Raw genomic sequence first — 19,684 nt, forward strand, 5'->3', positions numbered from 1 at the left:
AGCTGTCAGCACCAAAATCCATGAACTCTGACTGCTTCTTCTAAGCACTTTTGACAGGTTGGTTGAGGTCCCGAACAACCATGTCTTTCAACATCCACTACCATCTACTCACCTGCCCTTCGGAAATTGCCTGACTTTCTTTTACAGCAGTTGGGAGAATGTAACCTCTAACAGATGGGTTTTAGAGATTTATTTTCGAGGGCTACACCATTCAGTTCACATCCCTTCTCCATTCCTCCTTCCCTGTCCCTCTTCAGGGACCCTTCTCATGAGAACCTGCATAGATAATCTGTTATACCTACGGGCAATAGAACCGGTCCGAGCGGACTCTTACACCTGTCCATGAAGACAGCATTTTTGATTGCCATCACTTCAGCTAGATGCGTAGGAGAAATAGCAGCCTTGATAGCACATCCACCATTCACGGTCTTTTTAAAGACTTATTACAAAGTAATACTGAGATTGCATCTCAGCTTTCTCCCTAAAGTGGCCTCTGCCTTTCATTTGAATCAATAAATCCATCTTCCAGGTTTTTTCCTGAACACACATTGTGACAGCAGGGAGGCGATTTTGCACATGAGATGTTAGACATTTTACTGGGACAGGACTAAGGACTTCAGAAAGTCTCCTAAGCTCTTCCTCTCCTTAGTGGAAAGACTCCTAAATATCAGCTCCAAGATTATCCAGATGGGTCTCCGGTTGCATTCATCACTCTTATCAAGGGCGCAACCTGTCCCTTCCATCTGGAATCCATATGCACTCCACACCGATCTCTACCTTGGTCACATTCCTTAAAGATGTCCTTATCTCGGAAATTTGCAGAGCAGCAACTTGGACTTCTCTGCCCATACTTTCACGGAACATTATGTGATCACTGGAGCCTCAGTCTACAATGCCATCTTCAGCTCCACTGTGCTCTCTGCAATAACAGACTCCACTATGAAGCTCCAGCTTCCCAATGGGGGATACTGCTGTGAAGTCTCCTACAGTGGAACACTTATAGAGACACCACTTGAAGAGGAGGAAGTTACTCAACTCGTACAGTAACGATAGTTCTTTGAGATATGTGTCCCTATGGGTACTCCACAACCCATCCTCCTCCTCTCTACTTCAGAACTCTCAAGATGGGACTCTGCAGTAGAGAAGGAAAAGGGGGTGATTCACCCACAGTTAGTGCTAGGTAATCTCAAGGCACACCACAAGGGAGGGAGAGCGAGCGCATATGTGGGCCGAATGACACAGCTACCTAAAATCTCTGATTAGAGGCACAGGGGCCTACACTGGAGCAAGACTTCCGCTTCAGGTCTGTTCAGTTTACTCCAGGAGACATTCTCCTCTGCAGATGCAAAAAGGCAGGATACCAGACCTCTGCCTGTTAACACTTGGGATGACCAGTGATCTATACCTTGCGCTATGACTTATGATTAAGGCTAAGATTTTGTCATGGATATTTTTAGTGAAAGTCACGGAAAGGTCACAGGCAAAAAAGAAAAATTAACGGAAATCGTGACCTGTCAGTGACTTTTACTAAACATATCAAGGACAAAATGAGGCTCAGTGGGTCCCCATACGCCTGAAGTGGGGCAGCTGCGCAGGGTCGAGGAGCTGCCTGCAGCTGTCCATGGGGGCTGGGAGCTGTGGGATACTCCTGGCTCCTGTGTCAGCCAGGAGCTGCGGGGTACCCTCACTGCCCGCAGCTTAGGGGGCTTGCGGTGGCGGGGCACTCGGGGGTTCTCCCACCGCCCACAGGGGCTGGAAGCTGCGGGGTACCCCTGCCGCCTGCAGCTCCTGAGGCCCGCTAGGACCGGGAGCTTAGAGGTTCCCCTGCCACCAGTGCCTGGGATCTTGGGGATTCCTCCATCCTGCCGCCCCTGGCGGCTGGCCTCTCAGGGGTTCCGCCGGTGGACGGGATCTTGGGGGTTCCCCCATGGCTGCAAACGAGCTCAGGGGTTCTCCGCCATCCGCGGGAGCCGGGAGCTGTGGGGTACCCCACTGCCCACACTGGCCGGGAGATGTGGGGACCGCTAGAGGCGGTGGGGATACCCTGCAGCTCCCAGCCCCTGCCAGTGGCGGGGGACCCTGCAGCTCCCGACCGCTGAAGTCATGGAGGTCACTGGAAGTCATGAATTCCATGACTTCCACAACCTCAGTGACTAAATCATAGCCTTAATTATGATCCTGCTCATTGGCCTTATTGGGACCTCTGGGCAATGTACTGCCAGCAATTTAGAGGGGCCCTGATTCAGTCTCATAAGGAACATAGAAGACCTCATTCTCTGGTACTGTCCATCTCTCCCTCCACTCTGAATCAGCAGAGGACATATTTGAGGAGCAAGAGGCAAGGACAGAAAAGGAAGTGACCACATTTACAAATATTGCTTCCTCATCATTATGTGATGAGGCTTCACATTATGATGTTCCTCATCATCGAGGTAGTAATGCCACCACTGATGACTTTTGGCAATTCAAGGACCTAATGAAGCTTGTCACTCAATAGAGTTTCTTAGCTGTATGGAAGCAAGCATGGGAGGCTATGCCATCAGACAAATGGGTATTGGAGGCCATTACTTTGGGTTATACTATCTAGTTTACCTGCATCCTGTCCTTCTACCTCCCTTCCCCATCCCTCTTCAGGAACCCCTCTCAATCAATTGCTGAGACAGGAGATGACAGTGCTCCTAAGTCTAGGGACCGTAAAACCAGTTCCAACTCAACACAGAGGCAAAGAGTTCTATTCAAAATATTTTTTGATACCGAAGAAAAATGGTGTTGGAGGTCTTCACTAGATATTAGACAATTGAACAAGTATGTCAGACATCTGAAAATCAGGACATTGTCCAACTATACCAAAAGAAGGGCAGGAGACACTTGATATGGTTTTAATCAGGCTGCAACTTTATTATTAGGTGTCTGGGACTACCCGACAGATAAAAGTGTACAGGTCAGATATCGCCATTTTCATTCAATATCTACCCTTCTGACAGCCGCCTCCTTTTTCCATCCAAGTCCTGTAGCCAACCTATTGCTGGGACCTTACCACCCACCCCCGAACAAGGGGTAAGGTGGAGTATAAGAAGAGGGGGTTAGCTCTCTGCCTTAACAGTCATAGAAGCCCCAGCCTCCCCCCCCCTTCGCTCCTTTAACAAGCATCTCCTTTTTAAGTCCTTTACCGAGTCATTTATCCAGTCCCTGTATATTTTCTCTATAGAGTACCTGCACTGGACATCTGCCCCAGACTTACATAATGAGTTGCAACATCATAGCCTAACTCCCCTCCCTTTCCACCTAAGCCAAATCTGGTGGTGAGGAAAAAATTCCTTCCCAGCTTCCCTATAAAGGAATGGCTAGTGCAAAGCCCACAGCAGGTCCTGACTAAAACTTGTATTTTTTGCCACATTAAGGGAAAGGAGGGTGGGTGCAGCTCTGCCTGGTCTGGGAAAAAGGGGCTTTTTTCCTGTTTTGAACTTCTCAGCCTCCGGTCACTGGAGATGAGTCAGCATTGCCACACTGACCCACTCCCCCTTTTGCAGCAGCTTCTGAGCCTCGCTCCCCCACTCCTGGCCATAAAGTGCTATTCCCTCTCCCCCCGGCAAGCTGAACAACTGCTCCCTCCTCCCCTCCCTGCGTAATGGTGCAGTGCAGTCAATGTCCCTGGTAGCTATAATTTCCTCCCTAGAGTCCAGGGACTGGTTTGCAACTCTCGACCTCAAACATGCCTACTTCCCCATTGCAATTCATCCATTTCACATTTGATCACAATCAGTACCAGTACTGGGTCCTACTGTTCAGCCTTCCTTCTGCCCCACGGGTTTTTCTCAAGAATCATGGTGGTCATAGCTGCCCACCACCAACATCTTGGAAAACAGTGTTTCCCTACCTTGATGAGTGGCTCCTCAAATGCTGATATCATCAGGAAGTGCAGTCAGTAGTTCAACAACAACTTCACTGTTCCACAGTTTAGGCCTACAAATAAATGAGAAATCAACCTTGACCCCTATCCTTTTTATAGGAGCATTTTTGGATTTGGTGATGGGCAGGGCTTATCTCCCTCCTGACAGGTTCCTCACTCTGAAAAACCTTATCCAAAGGACTCAGCTCAGTTCACAAGTTCCAATAGGGACATGTCTGCAACTGCTAGTGCTTATGGCAGTTTGTGTTTTTTGTAACACAAAACTCCAGGTTACATCTTTGCTGTCTCCAGCGGTGGCTCAGGACAGTTTGTGTACCCAACAAACACAGTCTGAACAAGGAGGTACCTGTACCCAGCTGGGTCCTTCAGCCACTCATCTGGTGGAAGAATCCTTCTTAAAGGTTTGTGCAGAAATCCCATTTATGCAGAGTCCCCCCATGGTCCTGATAACATTGTACATTTCCCTCTTGGGATGGAGAGCACATGTGGGTCCTCACACAGCCCAAGGCAAATGGTCACAAGAACAACGCTTGCACATCAATCTGCTAGAGTTAAGAGTGGTCAGAAAAGCTTGGTGCTACACTCTTCCCGTAATCAAAAACAAGTCACTCATTTCAGCTTCTTACCTTCTGATATACAAAACATCTTGGCAGATGACCAGCAGACATTTCCCCCCTAAATTATAAATGGGAGTTGGACTTTCGAGTCCTCAACAAAATATTCCTAGCATGGAGATTTCCAGAGGTTCATTTTTTTGCCGCTGGAGCCAACATGAAGTGCAGGAAATTCTGCAGAGGAGAACTTCCAGAGGAGGACTCAATTCCCAATCTCTAGGAGATGCCATTCTTATTACATGGACAAGGGATCTTTTTTATGCATATCCACTACTCTATTGTTTTTAAAGGATCTCAACAAGATCAATCAGGACCAAGGCAGTGTAACTTTGATTGCACCAACTTAGCCAAGACAAGTTTGGTTTCCTTATCTCATCACAATCACTTGTTGCCTTCTATGCCAATCAATTCTCAACTGTTGTCTCAGGATCCATTTCAGATGCTTCACCATGATCTGAATGTTCTGCAGTTCCATGCCTGGTCCCTCAGTGGTTCTCAGGACAGGAGGAGTCATGTTCACTAGCAGTACAAAATGTGCTTTTAAATAGCAGGAAGGAATCTACAGGAGGCATGTAACCTCCAAAAATGGAGGTTACACACACAGATTTTCTAAATGGATCTCTGGGTGCGTTATTGCCTCCTGTGTTTTCACTGATACTCAGCCTCCCCTACTAGTAACTGCGCATTCTACTATATCATAGTCTGTCTGTAGCCCTACTCAAAGATGTTGCAGTTGTTGAAATGTCCGAAGTTGCAACGTGGAGCTCAGTGTATTTTTTTCCCCAGCCATTATGCGTTGGTTCACGCTGCTAGATTGGATGCTGCAGTAGGCATCGCAGTTCTTTCTTCAGTGCTGGACTCTGTTCTGAACCTGCCACCTCCTTAGGTGGATTACTGCTGTGGAGTCACCTGAAGTGGAGCATCCACAGGGACACTACTCTAAGAAGGAGAGGTTACTTATCTTGTGCAGTAACTGGAGTTCTTCAAAATGTGTGTCTCTGTGGGTGTTCCACTACCCACCCTCCTTCCCCTCTACTTTGGAGTTTCCTCTGTGGGACTTTGTGGTAGAGAAGAACTGAGAGCAGTTCACCTGCACAGCGTTATATAGCCTTGGTATGGGGCACGAGGATGTGTAGGGTACATGCATGAGTTGAACAGGCTTTGCTACCAAAAATCTTCAATCGGAAGTGCAGAGTGCATGCTCACCTAAAGTGGAGCACCCACAGCAACACACATCTCAAGTAAATCAAAGCTTAGCTGCAAACTAAGGTTATTTAATTTGGTTTGTGAATCAACCAAGAATGTATAAAATGTATGATTATTTTGTATTGGTATTCCATTTTCCTTTATTTTTAATTCAGACAACACTGCTTGATTTAGATGCCCTAGCAAGACACCTCGCTGACTGCATTCGAAGGTAAGATTTGGTGATGTTAATTTTATTTTAAAGTTTGTATTTCATGTATTCTTAATGGGACATATAGAGCTTAATTTTTTTTTTGTATAGCAGAGAAATCCTTGATCATCAAGATGGTAACATAGAAGATGATGGTCTTACAGGGCTCCTGCGGCTTGCAACGAGTGTTATTAAACACAAACCACCTTTTAAATTTTCCCGGGAAGGACAGGTAAGAATAAAGTACTTGGAAAATGCCAAATAGCTAACGTTACCTCCTGTTACTGTAAACTGCTTCATTTTAAGCTTTGTTTTACTCTCTTGAGTGTAGGGGTTGCATAAATACTGTTCCTTTGTCATATGATGATTGACAGAAACACATTTTCCTAATTGGATTATTTTATTTTAAAAAACAGCAATACAATGTGACACACACACACTCTCTCTCTTTCTAGCCATTTTTAACCTCAGAACAAAATTCTTGTCTCTTGCAGATCCTGTATGTATGTATGTATTTATTTATATCTTTGATTATCTCAAAGCATTTTCAGGACTGCTCAGCTTTTTCCAAGTTCTTACAAAATATTTGATTCCTGTTTTTCCTTGGCCAAATCCTGGGGCATCCCATGCACGTGTAGAAGATCCTAAATTAGCTTTAAAGTCACTTGCACACATGGACAGGAGCAGACACCTGTCACAAGAATCCTGTACCATTCTTTCCATCCCTACATGTTGTGGAGAACTGCTGATGAGATGTCATTATGAACAGGCCAGGAATAATACCAGGGAATCTATGCGCTGCACAGATGCAGTGGGCCCAACTCTTACATGGGCTGAGGAAGCAGTGGGCTTGCGTTTGTGATCCTTCCCTGTGGCCATGACCAGCTTGCATAGCAGCTTGGCTTGTTGGGACTGAGAATTCCATTCCTAAAATAAAAAAGCAAAGCTCATGTGCACAACTTTTGCTCTTCTCTTCAGTGATTTGTTCAAACTTTTGGTCTGGCTATGGAAGCGATGTACAGCGTCACATATGAAACATGAGACCTGCAAATCTAAAGCTCATTGAAATCAATGAGAGTCTTTCCATTGAGTTCACTAGGCTTTGGATCAAGTCCATGATGAGGTTTCAGTCAATAATTAGACCCATATATGTGACTACATTTAATCCTATTTGGCTAGCTCAAAGTCCCCTTTTCTAATTTACAAACATAAAATGCCTCCTGGTAATTTTATTATCTGAATGTATAATAATCTCTTTCTAACTTGGGCATTCTCTAATGTAATACTAGTTTTCAGTAATAACAGTATTTCTACTTATTAATGTAATCTCATACGTGTGATACTTGTGTTATAAATGAGTTATAAGATAGATCTGTCCCATCAGGATTGTACGGTCTAAATAGACAGCAGATAGTTGAAGGATGGGAGGATAGCATAGGTAAAAAAACAAGTAACTAAGGAGTTGAATTTAGTACTTCTCATTAGAACAAATTTTGTTATAATGAATTTATGTGGTTTTGGGGTTTTTTGTGGTTCATTTTGCTAACAATACTTTGAGAAGACTACAGTTTATAGGCCTCTTGGGAAAAGTGTGATTTAAGGAGAGATCTGAAGGAAAAGAAGTTAAAAAGCAGGTCAGGGTGGGAATTCAAGGCATAAAGTGCAGTTTGGAAGACAGTACAGAGAGAAGATGGGAAGGAGGAGGACACAGAAGGCACAGTTCTGCAGGTTGGGTAAAACGAAGGAGTGAGGAGAGGACTAAAAGAAAACAAGGAGAGAGCAGTAAAATTGTGCAGAGCCTTGAAGCTAAAGAGAAGGACCTTAGCTATATGTAGGTTGAGGGGAAGCCAATAATGGGATTTGAAGAAGAGCTGAATGTGGTCAGAGCAGTAGCCACAACAGATGATTTTTAAAGCAGAATTTTGTTTTTGCTTAAAGACCAGGGTCCCAACAGATTATTTGAAAATAAGTCTTGACCCAATATAATTTAAAAAAAAAAAAACTATTTAAAATGTTATAATTTACTATTTGGTTTGTCTATTATAAAATAGCCTGTGTCTATTTATTTCACTGTGTTGGTGTGAAACAAATGGACAGTTTCCCTTTTAAGTACCATGAAACAGAATGGAGCAGGATTGCTTGATCATAAACTTTTCTCCAGAGTGATACATTTGGACTCTCTCTCTCTTTGAAAAATATTGACAGCAGCTCAGTCTTGTCCAGTGGATTCTGAGATGTGGACACTCCTTTTCCACGTCACTTCAGATTCTCTCTTTGTCCATGCAAACAAAGTGATGGTTTGGTGCTGCTACCTTATCTGTTATTACCAATGTTTTAAAAATCAAGTTCTGGGGCAGCAGCGAATGGTACTTTTGCTCCTTTGCCTTCCTTCTTCTAGGAGACTATGTTCATCATATCTACACTAGGAAGAAAGGTGTATTTTGAACACAATAGCGAACATTTTAAAAATGCATCTTTTATACTAGTGAAGGTATGTCCATTTTTTGTCATTATTTCTTGAATAGGAGCACCTGCCAAGCTCCTCTCCTCTTCTTTTCCAGCATGGCAGAATCAATAAAATAGTGTGGGCAAAAGGCCAATAGTTGCAAGTTACAAAAGGGTAGACGTCCCACTACTACCCTGCCCTATAGACCCTTGTTATTCAGTGGGAAGTGGCTCAGATGCTGACAGCTCTCCATCTTTACATAGCAGCGAGACTCCTGCAGAAACTACTCTGCAATGGTAGAACTGTGGTCTTCAACATGTAGGATTCAGCAGGCAGGTCATCCTCACCTATCGAGAATTTTTGAAAAATCTCCACAAATTCCCACCCTTGGCCCCATCCCTCTCAAAAGAAAAAAAATTCCAATGTCTTCTTTCATGTACTCAAGTGTGTGAGAGAGGTAGGCTTTCCTATTCAGACTACCTGAGCCTGATGGCTTGGCTATTGAGTGGCAAGGTGGTATATTCCTCTTGTAGCCTCCTGCAGAACTTACACCCTTTTTGCTTGTGCAAGAGTTTGGACAAACTCTCCTATTGGTGTCAGAATAATAGGATTTAACTCCAAGAAACCATGTATTCCAGTATTCTTACTAAAATGGATTTTTGAAGCATGAAAAGGTCCTGAATATCATTGGTTAAGTACATTGACCTATAGAAGATCTCACTCAGTGTACTTTTTAGAGATCAGGATGTGGCTATCTGACTAGAAGATTTCTGGGGAGAAATCTTTGCAATGTTGTTAGTGCTGTAACAGGCGCCATACTTAGTGGAATAAGGCACTGACCAAAGCCTCCCGTATCTGGGGATTAGTTACTGTTACTACAGTCTATAGACTGTAGTAGTGGACATGTAACATCTGTGTGGGTGTCCTGTGCTTTATCAATAAATTAGAAGAAAATTAAGTCCCTCACAAACCCTGAGAAGGTCTCTTTTGCAAGATCCATTTATTTAGCCCCACTCCACACCTAAAACTGAGGTCAACCTAGCTACGTCACTCAGGGCTGCGAAATATTTTCCGCCGTGAGCACTGTATTTAGGTCGACCTAATCCCTGGTGTAGACACGGCTAAGTGGACAGAAGGATTCTTCCCTCGACCTAGCTACTGCCTCTTGGAGACGTGAATTACCTGCATTGACAGAAAAACCCCTTCCATTGATGTAGGAAGCATCTACGCCAGTGGGTCTCAACCTATTTACCATTGTGAGCCTCATATGCAGCTCTCTGTGTTATGTGAACCGCATCCACACAATATATATACACTACCTGTATGGCCCTGAGGATGTCACATGGGCTGCAGCTATGTACTGATTGGGTCACTGGTTGAGAACCACTGCTCTAGGTAGTGTGCTGGTGGTTGTGGATGGATTTGCAGCTGTGGGGTTCTTGAACTGCAGTGGGGTGATTCAAGGCATGCACATCCCTATTTTCACCTTAGCCCACCTTGCCACAGAGTACATCAACAGAAAGGGCTATTTTTCCTATGGTTATGCAACATTGGTGGCTCACTGGGGATGATTAACTGATATCAGTGTGGGCTAATCAGAGAAGGTGCACGATGCGCACATCTTTACAAACACAGGACTGTTCAAGAAGCTGAAAGCACGGAAGTTTTTTTCCCAATTGGGGATTACCATTGACTACATTGAAATGCCAGTAGTGGTCCTGGAGGACCCAGCCTACCCCATGTTCCCTGGGGCTCATGAAGCCATATATGGTAACCTTGACAGCTCCAAGGAAAGATTCAGCTATTGGCTCAAGAGGTGCAGAATGACAGTTGAGTGTACTTTCAGTAGATTGAAGGGATGAGGTCAGTTTTTACTGACTAGGTCAGATCTCAGTGAAAAGAATATCCCAGTGGTTATAGCTGTCTGCTGTGTTCTGCATAATATCTGTGAGGCAAAGGGGAAAAAGTTGCCACTGGGGTGGAGTGGTGTCTGCTGACTTTGAACAACCAGACAAAAGGGCTATTAGAAGAGTTCAGCGCAGAGCTGTGCGGATGAGGGAGGCCTCGAAAGACCACTTTAATGGTCAGCCACAGTAATGTGCTGGACATTGCTCTACCTGGCTTGGAAATTTTGTGGGGAGGGTGTTAGGAATTGTGTAGTGCTTGGTGTACAATTCTGAATATCAGGTCTTTAAATGAACCTATCAATTCTATGGTGCTTACTGTATTTTTATAATTATTACACTGTCACTGAATCTATGTGTTCTGTGGTCCTGGTGTGGTTCTGTGTTTTGAGTAGCGCTAGGCGTTCTGCGGTTGATATTACGAAGTAACAAAGATGAATTTATTTCCAAAAAATAAAAATGGATTTTGTACCAAACAAAGTGCAAAAATAATGTGCAATTAAAAACCAATACAGTGCAAACTTACAAAACTTAACAGAACAGCGCTTTAAAATTAGAATGGTGGAAAACATTTGTGTCCATTTTAGTCCATTTCAGCCAAACATACACCAACTGTTAGAGAGACAAAGTGAGTGAGATAATATATTTTATTGGGCAAACTTCTGCTGGTGAGAGAGTCAAGCTTTTGAGCTTACACAAAGCTCCCTTCCCTTTTACTCATAATAGTTTTAATTAAGATATGCTTATTGACAGTTAAGCTTTGGAGCACTTCTGCACAACACTGCTCTCCAGCCGCAGCCATGGTGAAGATGCCCTGCCTGGGTGAGGGCTGGGGGAAATAAGGGAACTGTTCAGGGTATAAAACAATAAAATTTTGGCATCTGTTTCCATAGATACAAGTACAGGGTAATGGCACTGATTACTGGCACTATTTTCTGCAGACAGTGGTGATTTTAATTGATATTTCACTCTTGAGGGTCACAGAGGCACAGAAAGCAGCTGGCGTCCTGAGCTGCCCAGGCCCTTATGCTGCTAGTCTCTTTAGTGCAATGGTACCTGCTGAAGTCATTATGAAGTGGCGTAGGAAAGTGTCCTACCTGAGAGGAAGGAATAAGGCAGCCATCCCTAGAAACCATCAAGAAAGGATTGCAGAGTTACCCCTATGAAAGTTTCATCAAGATCTCTCAGGAAGATGCAAGGAATATACTATGTACATAAGCAAACTACTGCACTTGGTCGCCTCCTTAACCCTACAGGGAAATGAAAACCTAATAACAACTCTTGCTTTGTTTGTTGTACCTCTACCTTTTTTTGTAGAAGTAAAACAATTAACAATAGGTACCTGTGTCCTGATAGCCTGGTGTTGAGCTGGCTGCCGTCTTCACTTTTAAAAATGTTAAGGGAGAATGCATGCACACACAGAGACTTCTTTTCCTGGATTGGGTTTGTCCATGCTTGGCTGACTAGACTGTCATGGAGTCTCAAAAAGATCTGGGCTCATGGCATAGCTGGACGGGTCTCCATCTTGCCGTACACTGAGGTATCCAGGGTCGTCTGCGGGGTACTGGTGGGATCTCTGATAAGTATGGCATGCAGCTCTCTGTACAAGTGGCAGTTTGTGCCTCGTCGCCAGGTGAACTGTTGGCCTCTGTGGCCATGTGTAGTATGCCTGCTGCAGTGCCTTCACTTTCACTTAGCAGTGCTCCTGATCCTGTCATACCCCTTCACCTGCATCCCATGTGCAATCTTTCATAGATGTCCACGTTTCTAAGACTGGTCCATAGCTGTGCCTGCACAGCCTCTTCTCTCCACAGGTCTGATTGGGCAGTTGCAACACAGCAAGGAAGAGCACTGGGAAAAGGCACTTCAAAAACACACAGGAGTTTTAAAGCGGCAGGGTGGCTTCAGGTCTCTGTGATGCCTGGGTGGTGGAGTTCACTGTTGTGACCAGAGTGGTCAGTGTTGGGCATTGTGGGACAACTGCTGGGGAACTGTTAGGGTCGACATATGTTGCAGTGTCTACGCTTGGGTTGCATTGATCACAGTAGGCTGACCATGGCTCAAAGCCATTTGGAGAGATGATATTATTGCATTGCTTTAACTGGGCGTTTACATCTGCGGGAAACACATTTGAGTATAGACATGCACAAACAGGTTGACCCAAGGTGACTTACATTGACATAACTTTGTAGTGTAGACTAGGGCTCAATGTGTTTGTTTACTTCTCCTCTCTCCTTCCTAACTGTATATCTACACTAGATTTTTTTTTTTTTTTACCTAAAGCTAATTAATTGCCAGGCAGGTAACACATTTGTAAAGGCTAGTGCAGACACTACCTAAATATTTATTCCTGGCTGCAAGCATTTGTGGTTTACAAAGTGTATTTTTAACACGTTAGCCAACTTTTCAACCTATCCTGTGATAAGCACACTCAGCCTGTCTCATACCAGCTGTCAGCCGTTTTAGCTCTACTCTCTCCCCTTCCCGTTAATAAGCACTTCCAACCTGTTTCTTGCTATTTGCAAAAAAAAAGCCTCCACTCCTTCCTTGCTACTTAAACCTTCTGCACACAACCTTCCCTCCTACTTATTACTCCCTACTACATATTTAGAAAAGTGGTGTAATTTTTGGAAAAAATTGGTCATCTTATTAGGGCTTGTAATACGTCTTTTTATTTGTTTATTTATTTATTTATTTATTTATTTTAATGTTGTTGAATTAATGTGACTAAAACAGGAAAGGGATAAGTTTAGGGACCCCCCACCCCCAATTTCTTGTCATATTTATCTGGTGTAGCAAATGTGGGTAACAAATTACAACTTGTGTATCTGTTGCCCAATATCAACATGACTCGGAACAGCCATTGTTTGCTCTCTTTTTAGTCCATTTAACATGGATTCACTTTGTTCATGGAGCAATATTTAATATACAGCATTTGTCATTAAAATCATAATTTAAAAAAACCTGAATCGATAGCAATGGAACACTTAAAATCAATTTTAGTATGTGAACATTAAAACACAGACTGATAATACATGACTTTTATGGATAAATAGTAATGGGTGAAACTGACCTTTTCAAAGACACTTAAAAGGTGTACCTGGATAGTTTTGTCAGTGTAAACTAAAATACCCTGGGTGAAATCCTGACTCACTAAAGTCAATAGAAGTTTAGTCATTGACTTGTATTTTACCCAGTCTTTTTATATTAGAAATTCTGTTGATCATCGCTTGTGTAGTATGTGTATTTCATGTGTAACATCAGTATTTCTTTCTTTCTTTCTTTCTTTCTTTCTTTCTTTCTTTCTTTCTTTCTTTCTTTCTTTCTTTCTTTCTTTCTTTCTTTATAGTTTAATAAATTTACAAAGAAAAAGAAAATAATTGTACAGAACTGTGAAGTGTATTAATTTCATAGTGTTATGATAACAGTTGTTTCTGGTATAATATACATGACCTATTATGTTAATATGATTTGTAGGAATAGTAATGTTTTAGATTGGCAATGTTACATAACATGAGTAATCTTTAAGTCTTACTTAAACCTGAATGTAACTCAATTATGGATGTTTGGTAGTCTTCATTAATTTTTTTCTGGTTTCTTATGCCAAATAGCAGTGCTGTGCTAGAGCTACAGATAATTTGTGTTAACTTTTTTTGGTGGACATATTTATCTTTCCATCATGGTAGTGTAACACATTTACAATGCTTCTCTTCAAATTACTTGAAGACTGCTTTTTGGTATGTTATATAATATACAGAGAATGGTGTAAAGGAGACACTGTCAAAGTCTGCAGTCCAAAATTTATCTATAGGACATTAAAATTGTTTTTATCTGATGGAGGAAGCCTCCTAGAAAGTTTGAAACGATATACAATTATATAACAGTGTTTTTAATATTTGTACAAACTGATATACCTACTGATTGAATTGTTTTACAGGAGTTTCTAAGAGACATCTTCAATCTTCTGTTTTTGCTGCCAAGTCTAAAAGATAAACAACAGCCAAAATGCAAGTCACATTCTTCAAGGGCTGCTGCTTACGACTTGTTGGTAGAAATGGTAAAGGGGTCTGTAGAAAACTACAGGCTGCTCCACAACTGGGTTATGGCACAACATATGCAGTGTAAGAATATTTATTCATGTTTAGTTTTTGTAAGTATTTTATGCAAGATAGATATTTTTCAGTATTAACATTTTGGGGTTGGGCTTTTGTAAAAGTTTTTGGATGTATAAAGATTGCTTAAGAATGAGAAGAATGTGCCTTAAGTGCACACTCCCACTCTGTTGGTCCTTCTGCCCACTCTCATGCTGGGACAGCCTGGCACAGTGTCACAGTGGGGAATTACTTCCATCCCTGATGGATCCTTTTGGGAGCAGAGAACCTTCACTTAACTCTGATGCATTGCCCCATGAGGAGGGGAGTATAACCTTCAGTCCCCTATATACTATAGATACTGATACATTAAGGGATTCCCTCGGGGAGGTGCTCCAGGATAGGTACTCAACTGTCTCTCACAAGTGATCATAAGACTTCCTTCCTTCCTAGACCATATTGGAGTGACTTTACCTCTAAACAATCTAAGACCCAAATGATCGAGTTAAAAACAAGATGTATTAAGAATATATAGAGACAATCAGATTAAAACAAAAAAATATGCATAACATATCTAGTCTTATAGTTGGCAAGAGTTAAGATAGGTAGGCACATCTTAGAAAAGTTATGGTAAAGAAAGGCCTTATCAGCACTACCATTTTTCTTAAACTTTTCCCCTATTGCACTACTACTTGTGCAGCTCTAGTTGTGATAGTAACGGAGGGAGCGCTAGTGTAGATGTACTTTGCCCACCAAGCAGCTGACTGGTTTGCACCAGTTGGGGCTTTAACAGCATGTACATAATTTTTTAAATAATGCTATCTTTGAAACAATTTACCCATTAATAAAATCTATTATCTCTCTCACCCCCCCCCCCCCATTTTCATTGGTTATTTAGAGCACCTGGTCCTGTTAGGAGACAAGCAATAAATATACAGATTGTTTATGGAGTGAATTTAATAGCATATATGTCATTCTTTTCTGTTGGATATGGCCTCTGACTTTCCTTATCAAGCAGATGCTTGATGCAGTTTATTTTATTGTTCATAGGTGAAAGCTGCCCTGACTGAGGTGCAAGTGACCTCTGGTGGCTAATGGGGCAATCATCTTTTTGGCAGATGTAACATCTCTTCCCAATGAGCTCCTTGTGGATGATCAAAATGGCTTCCTCTGCCAGGTTCAGGCTTTGTGCCCCTGTTGCTTGCCTATTCCTTCTTAGGTTTTCTTCTCTGTTTTCACATGGCTGTTTTCATAGTGATTAGCTATCTTACCAGCTTGTGCAACATTTTGGGGGGTCAATATCCAATCATGCTGACAAATCTAAATAACAATGTTGATAAAATTATTTCATGCCTGTTAGTTCCAACTCTTTCTCTCTAATGAAAACCCTGTTCCTGTTTATCTATTTCTTTAGTTATTTTCCTTGTTTAATTTGCAAATTCATCATAATTCTCATCACTCTTTTGAGCTCCCCAAAATTTATTTCTCTGAGCCTCAAAATGTCAGTTCAGGTTTCTCTGGCAGTCTTAATTTTTCCATAATTCACGATATCCAGGTTTACATTGTCAGTACCTTACAGTTCAGAAAGGAAGTTAGAAACCTCATGTTATCCATTGTTGACTTTCTATTATATGCCCCTTTCTTAAGGACTTCTGAAAAAAAACAAAAATGTCCGCATCTCTATATTTTAGGAATAGTTTGTAATCTATATTGGATATGGAACTGAATGTGTGGTTTCTGTCTCCGTTTTAACTGAACTGTTCAGACACTGGTTATCTAGATTCTTAGGCCAAGATTCTCAAAAAATAGAAGCCTAATGTTAATCTTCTCCTCCTCTCTCACCCCCACCCCTCCAATCCTGTCCTTGATGTCCATTTCACGCTGACATTTACTCTCACACTTAGCATGCCGCTTTTCCCTGTGCTGGTGGACCTTCTCTCTCTGCCAGTTTCTCTCCAGGTGCAGTCTTTTTTCTTACTCCAGTTGATGTTTCTCCCACTTCAGGTTCCAATTATCCTAACCACTAATATTGTCCCTGGCATTTCCTCCATTAATTGTGGACACTGCATTCATTGTTGCTTTCCTCTAACATAGTCTTCTCTAGATTGTCTGTCTCCTGCTCAGGTCCCCCACATAGATCTGATCCACTTGGCAAGCCCACATTTGCATTGCTGCCAGTCTTAGGAAAGTGGACTATCTAATGGTACCAACTGTGTTTGGTTAACCCCTTCTGAGGTGCCAGCATTCTCTGTTGCTTATCCCCTGCCCAACTTTCAGTGCCCATTTTCCTTATAATTCTGTTGATTCGTTGATACAATCCTGGTCTTGCTAAGCATCTTAAAATTGGAATTTATCTCTTTGCTTGGCTTTGAGCTGCTGTTCCTTTAAAAAAAAAAAAAAAAAAAATCTGGTCATGTCTCCTTGTCTCTCTTCCTTAGAGTTTCTCCGCACCCCAAAAACCAAATCAAAACAAACCAATTTTTCCCATCTTTTTGGTTTTAGTTGTTTATTTTTTGAGGTTCACAGGGGGGATCCTATATCTTTACACCAAATGTAGCCTTTGGTCATCTAATCCTGCCACTGAATTTTCCCCTGTTCTTGTCTCTTTACCACATTTCCTTGTGTCCCCTACTGACTGAAGCTAATGGCAATTCCTAGGGGGTCGCCAAGTGCTCCTGGAATAGGTACTGTTTTCTCCTTGACTGCCTCTCATGTGAAGATGTAATGTTGTCTTCCCTTCAAGGATTTATTAAGAGTCTCTACAGAGAATCAGATTAAAACAAAAGAAATGGTGTAATAAAACTGGTGGTCTTACACTCAGCAAGTGTCAAACTGGGTAGGTGCAACTTGGCATAATTACAGTAATCTAAGGCCTAGCATTTTTCTTAAAATTTTCTACAATTGTCATTATCACTGGTGCAGCTCCACTGGTGGTAGTAACGGAGGAAGTACTACTGTAGAAATCCTTTAGCCACTCAACATCTGGTTGGACTGCACTATGTGGGGTTTTTTAGTGTATATGTCATTATCAAATCATATCATCTTTGAAATATTTTCCTGTTAATCTGTACCTCGTTTCCATTGGGTATTTAAAGCATCTAGTACTGTGAGGGAACAAAAAGGAGTGATGCACCATTGTGTGTGGAGTGAATTTGGTAGTGTATAGGTTAAACCCTATTTCTTTTACCTCACTAATTGTTAATATGGCAATATTACTGTGAGCGAATGTTCAGGAAAAGCAGAGCATAAGTGTTTGGTGGATATCCAGGAAATGCCACTGGATGACTTCAGCTCCAGTCTCAAGACCCAAAGTTGGGGAGTAAGATCTCCTAGTTCAGAAGGGAGACCTGAGGCCACCTTGGGGAAAAAACTGCTTTTTCTTTCTGTAAAATGATATATGGGGGATCATGAGCAATATCTGTAATTTCCTCAGCTCTCCTACCTAAGGGATGGCCACTAGAAAGACCACTTTCTATAACTGAGAGAGAGAGAGAGAGAGAGAGAAACGGATGAGGATGAATTTATGGCATCTATCACCAAGTTTAGGTTCCAAGAGCGAACAAGAGTCTTACCAGGCTCAGGTAAGAAACTGCTTTAAAAAACCCTGATGTGAAGTTGGATCCCACTGGGAGATCTCCTATGGAATCCCTGAAGCCCGGACACTAAGGAGCATGCAGAGAGCCCTTTGTCAGACCCATCCTGAAAGTAATGTAGAATGGAAGGGGTAGTGAATCTCAAAGCCAAGAGTTGATGATATCTGCACCAAAAGGAAAAAGATAGTAAGTGAAGAAAGACTCCTGTTTCAGCAAGGACTGATTAGACATTCCTGGCTTTGAGGTGAGAGAGCATCAATGAGGCAGTTCTTGAAATGGAGAGTGATGGGATCATGGTGGACGGTTGGCCCTGTTATAGGATATCTTATTTTTCTGGTTGGCAAACGCTGTCTCGGTACAGGTTAAGGAACTCTATGAAGAAGACTCATCTTGGCTACTTTGAGTCTAGGGGAATTGGATGGCACTGAGTCCTGCCTGCCTATTTTGTCCAGAACTACATTATGGGAAAAGATGAGGAGAGTAAACTACCTATCCCTATCCAAAGCTCAAGAACCCTTCCTTCTCCCAGCAAGAAGTTAATCGAGGGAGGCTGGAAACAGAGAGCAGTTTTCCTAATAGAGGGACTATTTCCTTGGATAGATTTCCTTGCAGCTCAGCCAATAACCTTTATCATTCAGATGGCCAGATTCTTGTAGGACTTTGAGGGATCCCAGTCTTTCTTTTCCCTGTGTAATAGGGACTCTCTTTGGAGGGGAATACTCGGAAGCCTTCCTTGATCATTCAGGGAGGCCACTTCAGCTATTCTGTCTAACCTGATTGAGACATGGCTGAAAGGAGGATCTCCAGGAACATGAGAACCAACCTGATGACCCTAAGTTCCAGGATGTTGAAGTGGGGTTTTCATTCCTGTGAAGACCACAATCCTTGGACCTACTGTGAAGAACCCTTATTCTCTGGTTAACTGAGGACTCCAATTGTCCTGTAGTGGGAATCTCTTCATGGTGAGAAAACTCTGCTTTCCTATCACCAAATAAGAGAACCTTTCATTGCTTGAAGGGAAGAAATTAGATGTTCCAAGTTTTCCTCTCTTGGGGAGTGAGGTTGGACGCTAACATATATTCAAGGAGACATTGAGAAGGGAACTTGGCCCATTCCATCAGGTCTTCACAGTATGATGGGCCTCCAGCCAGGCCATGTACAACTGGATAGCTGCTGACTCCCTGGACTCAAAAGGATGAATTGGGGCCTTGAGATGGAGGAGTTCAGTCGGCAGGAGGGAATTACCTGTGCGTCTTCCGTATTAATTATGGCTCCTAAGAGGCAGCAGTTTCTGGGGAGGAGAGCTGTGTTTTCATTTTCCACCAGACCAAGGTAACTAAATGCTGTCAGGTCATGTGTACTGCTACTGAGGTTTTCTGGAACCTTGGGGCCCAGATCCTAGTCCTGAGTGACAATCATGATGCTTTCTGAAGATTAGAGTTTTAAATTGGAAGTGCAAATGGCCTACAGCAGAACCTCTGATTGATCTGGAATATGAGGATCTGAGTTCTCAATTTCGGTGGGTGCCAGATAGTTATCTGAAATCTACAGCTGATAGTCTTGAGTGGAGAGAATCCATATTGTATTTGTGGTATTTGACAAAATAATTCATTTTAGATCTTGGATCTTCTCAGCTTCTGTGGCCTATGAAGTACCTAGAGTAAGACTCCTTTTTTACTTTTCTTGACTTTGGGATCTGGGCATGTGGCCTGGTAGGGATGATTAATAGT

The 19,684-nt window shown here is 42.5% G+C and overlaps 1 protein-coding gene across 1 annotated transcript in view; it reads left to right on the top strand.

Moving 5' to 3' along the window:
- USP34 (ubiquitin specific peptidase 34) overlaps nucleotides 1-19,684 on the top strand; it is a 272,737-nt gene that overhangs the window by 157,482 nt on the left and 95,571 nt on the right. Inside the window, exons 36-39 of the mRNA XM_034764180.1 lie at nucleotides 4,180-4,311; nucleotides 5,886-5,941; nucleotides 6,032-6,152; nucleotides 14,208-14,391. Coding sequence (XP_034620071.1) covers nucleotides 4,180-4,311; nucleotides 5,886-5,941; nucleotides 6,032-6,152; nucleotides 14,208-14,391 — 493 coding nt within the window. The remainder of the gene's footprint in view (nucleotides 1-4,179; nucleotides 4,312-5,885; nucleotides 5,942-6,031; nucleotides 6,153-14,207; nucleotides 14,392-19,684) is intronic.

The sequence above is a fragment of the Trachemys scripta genome, chromosome 3, assembly GCF_013100865.1.
Source record: "Trachemys scripta elegans isolate TJP31775 chromosome 3, CAS_Tse_1.0, whole genome shotgun sequence".
Classification (NCBI taxonomy): Eukaryota; Metazoa; Chordata; order Testudines; family Emydidae; genus Trachemys; species Trachemys scripta.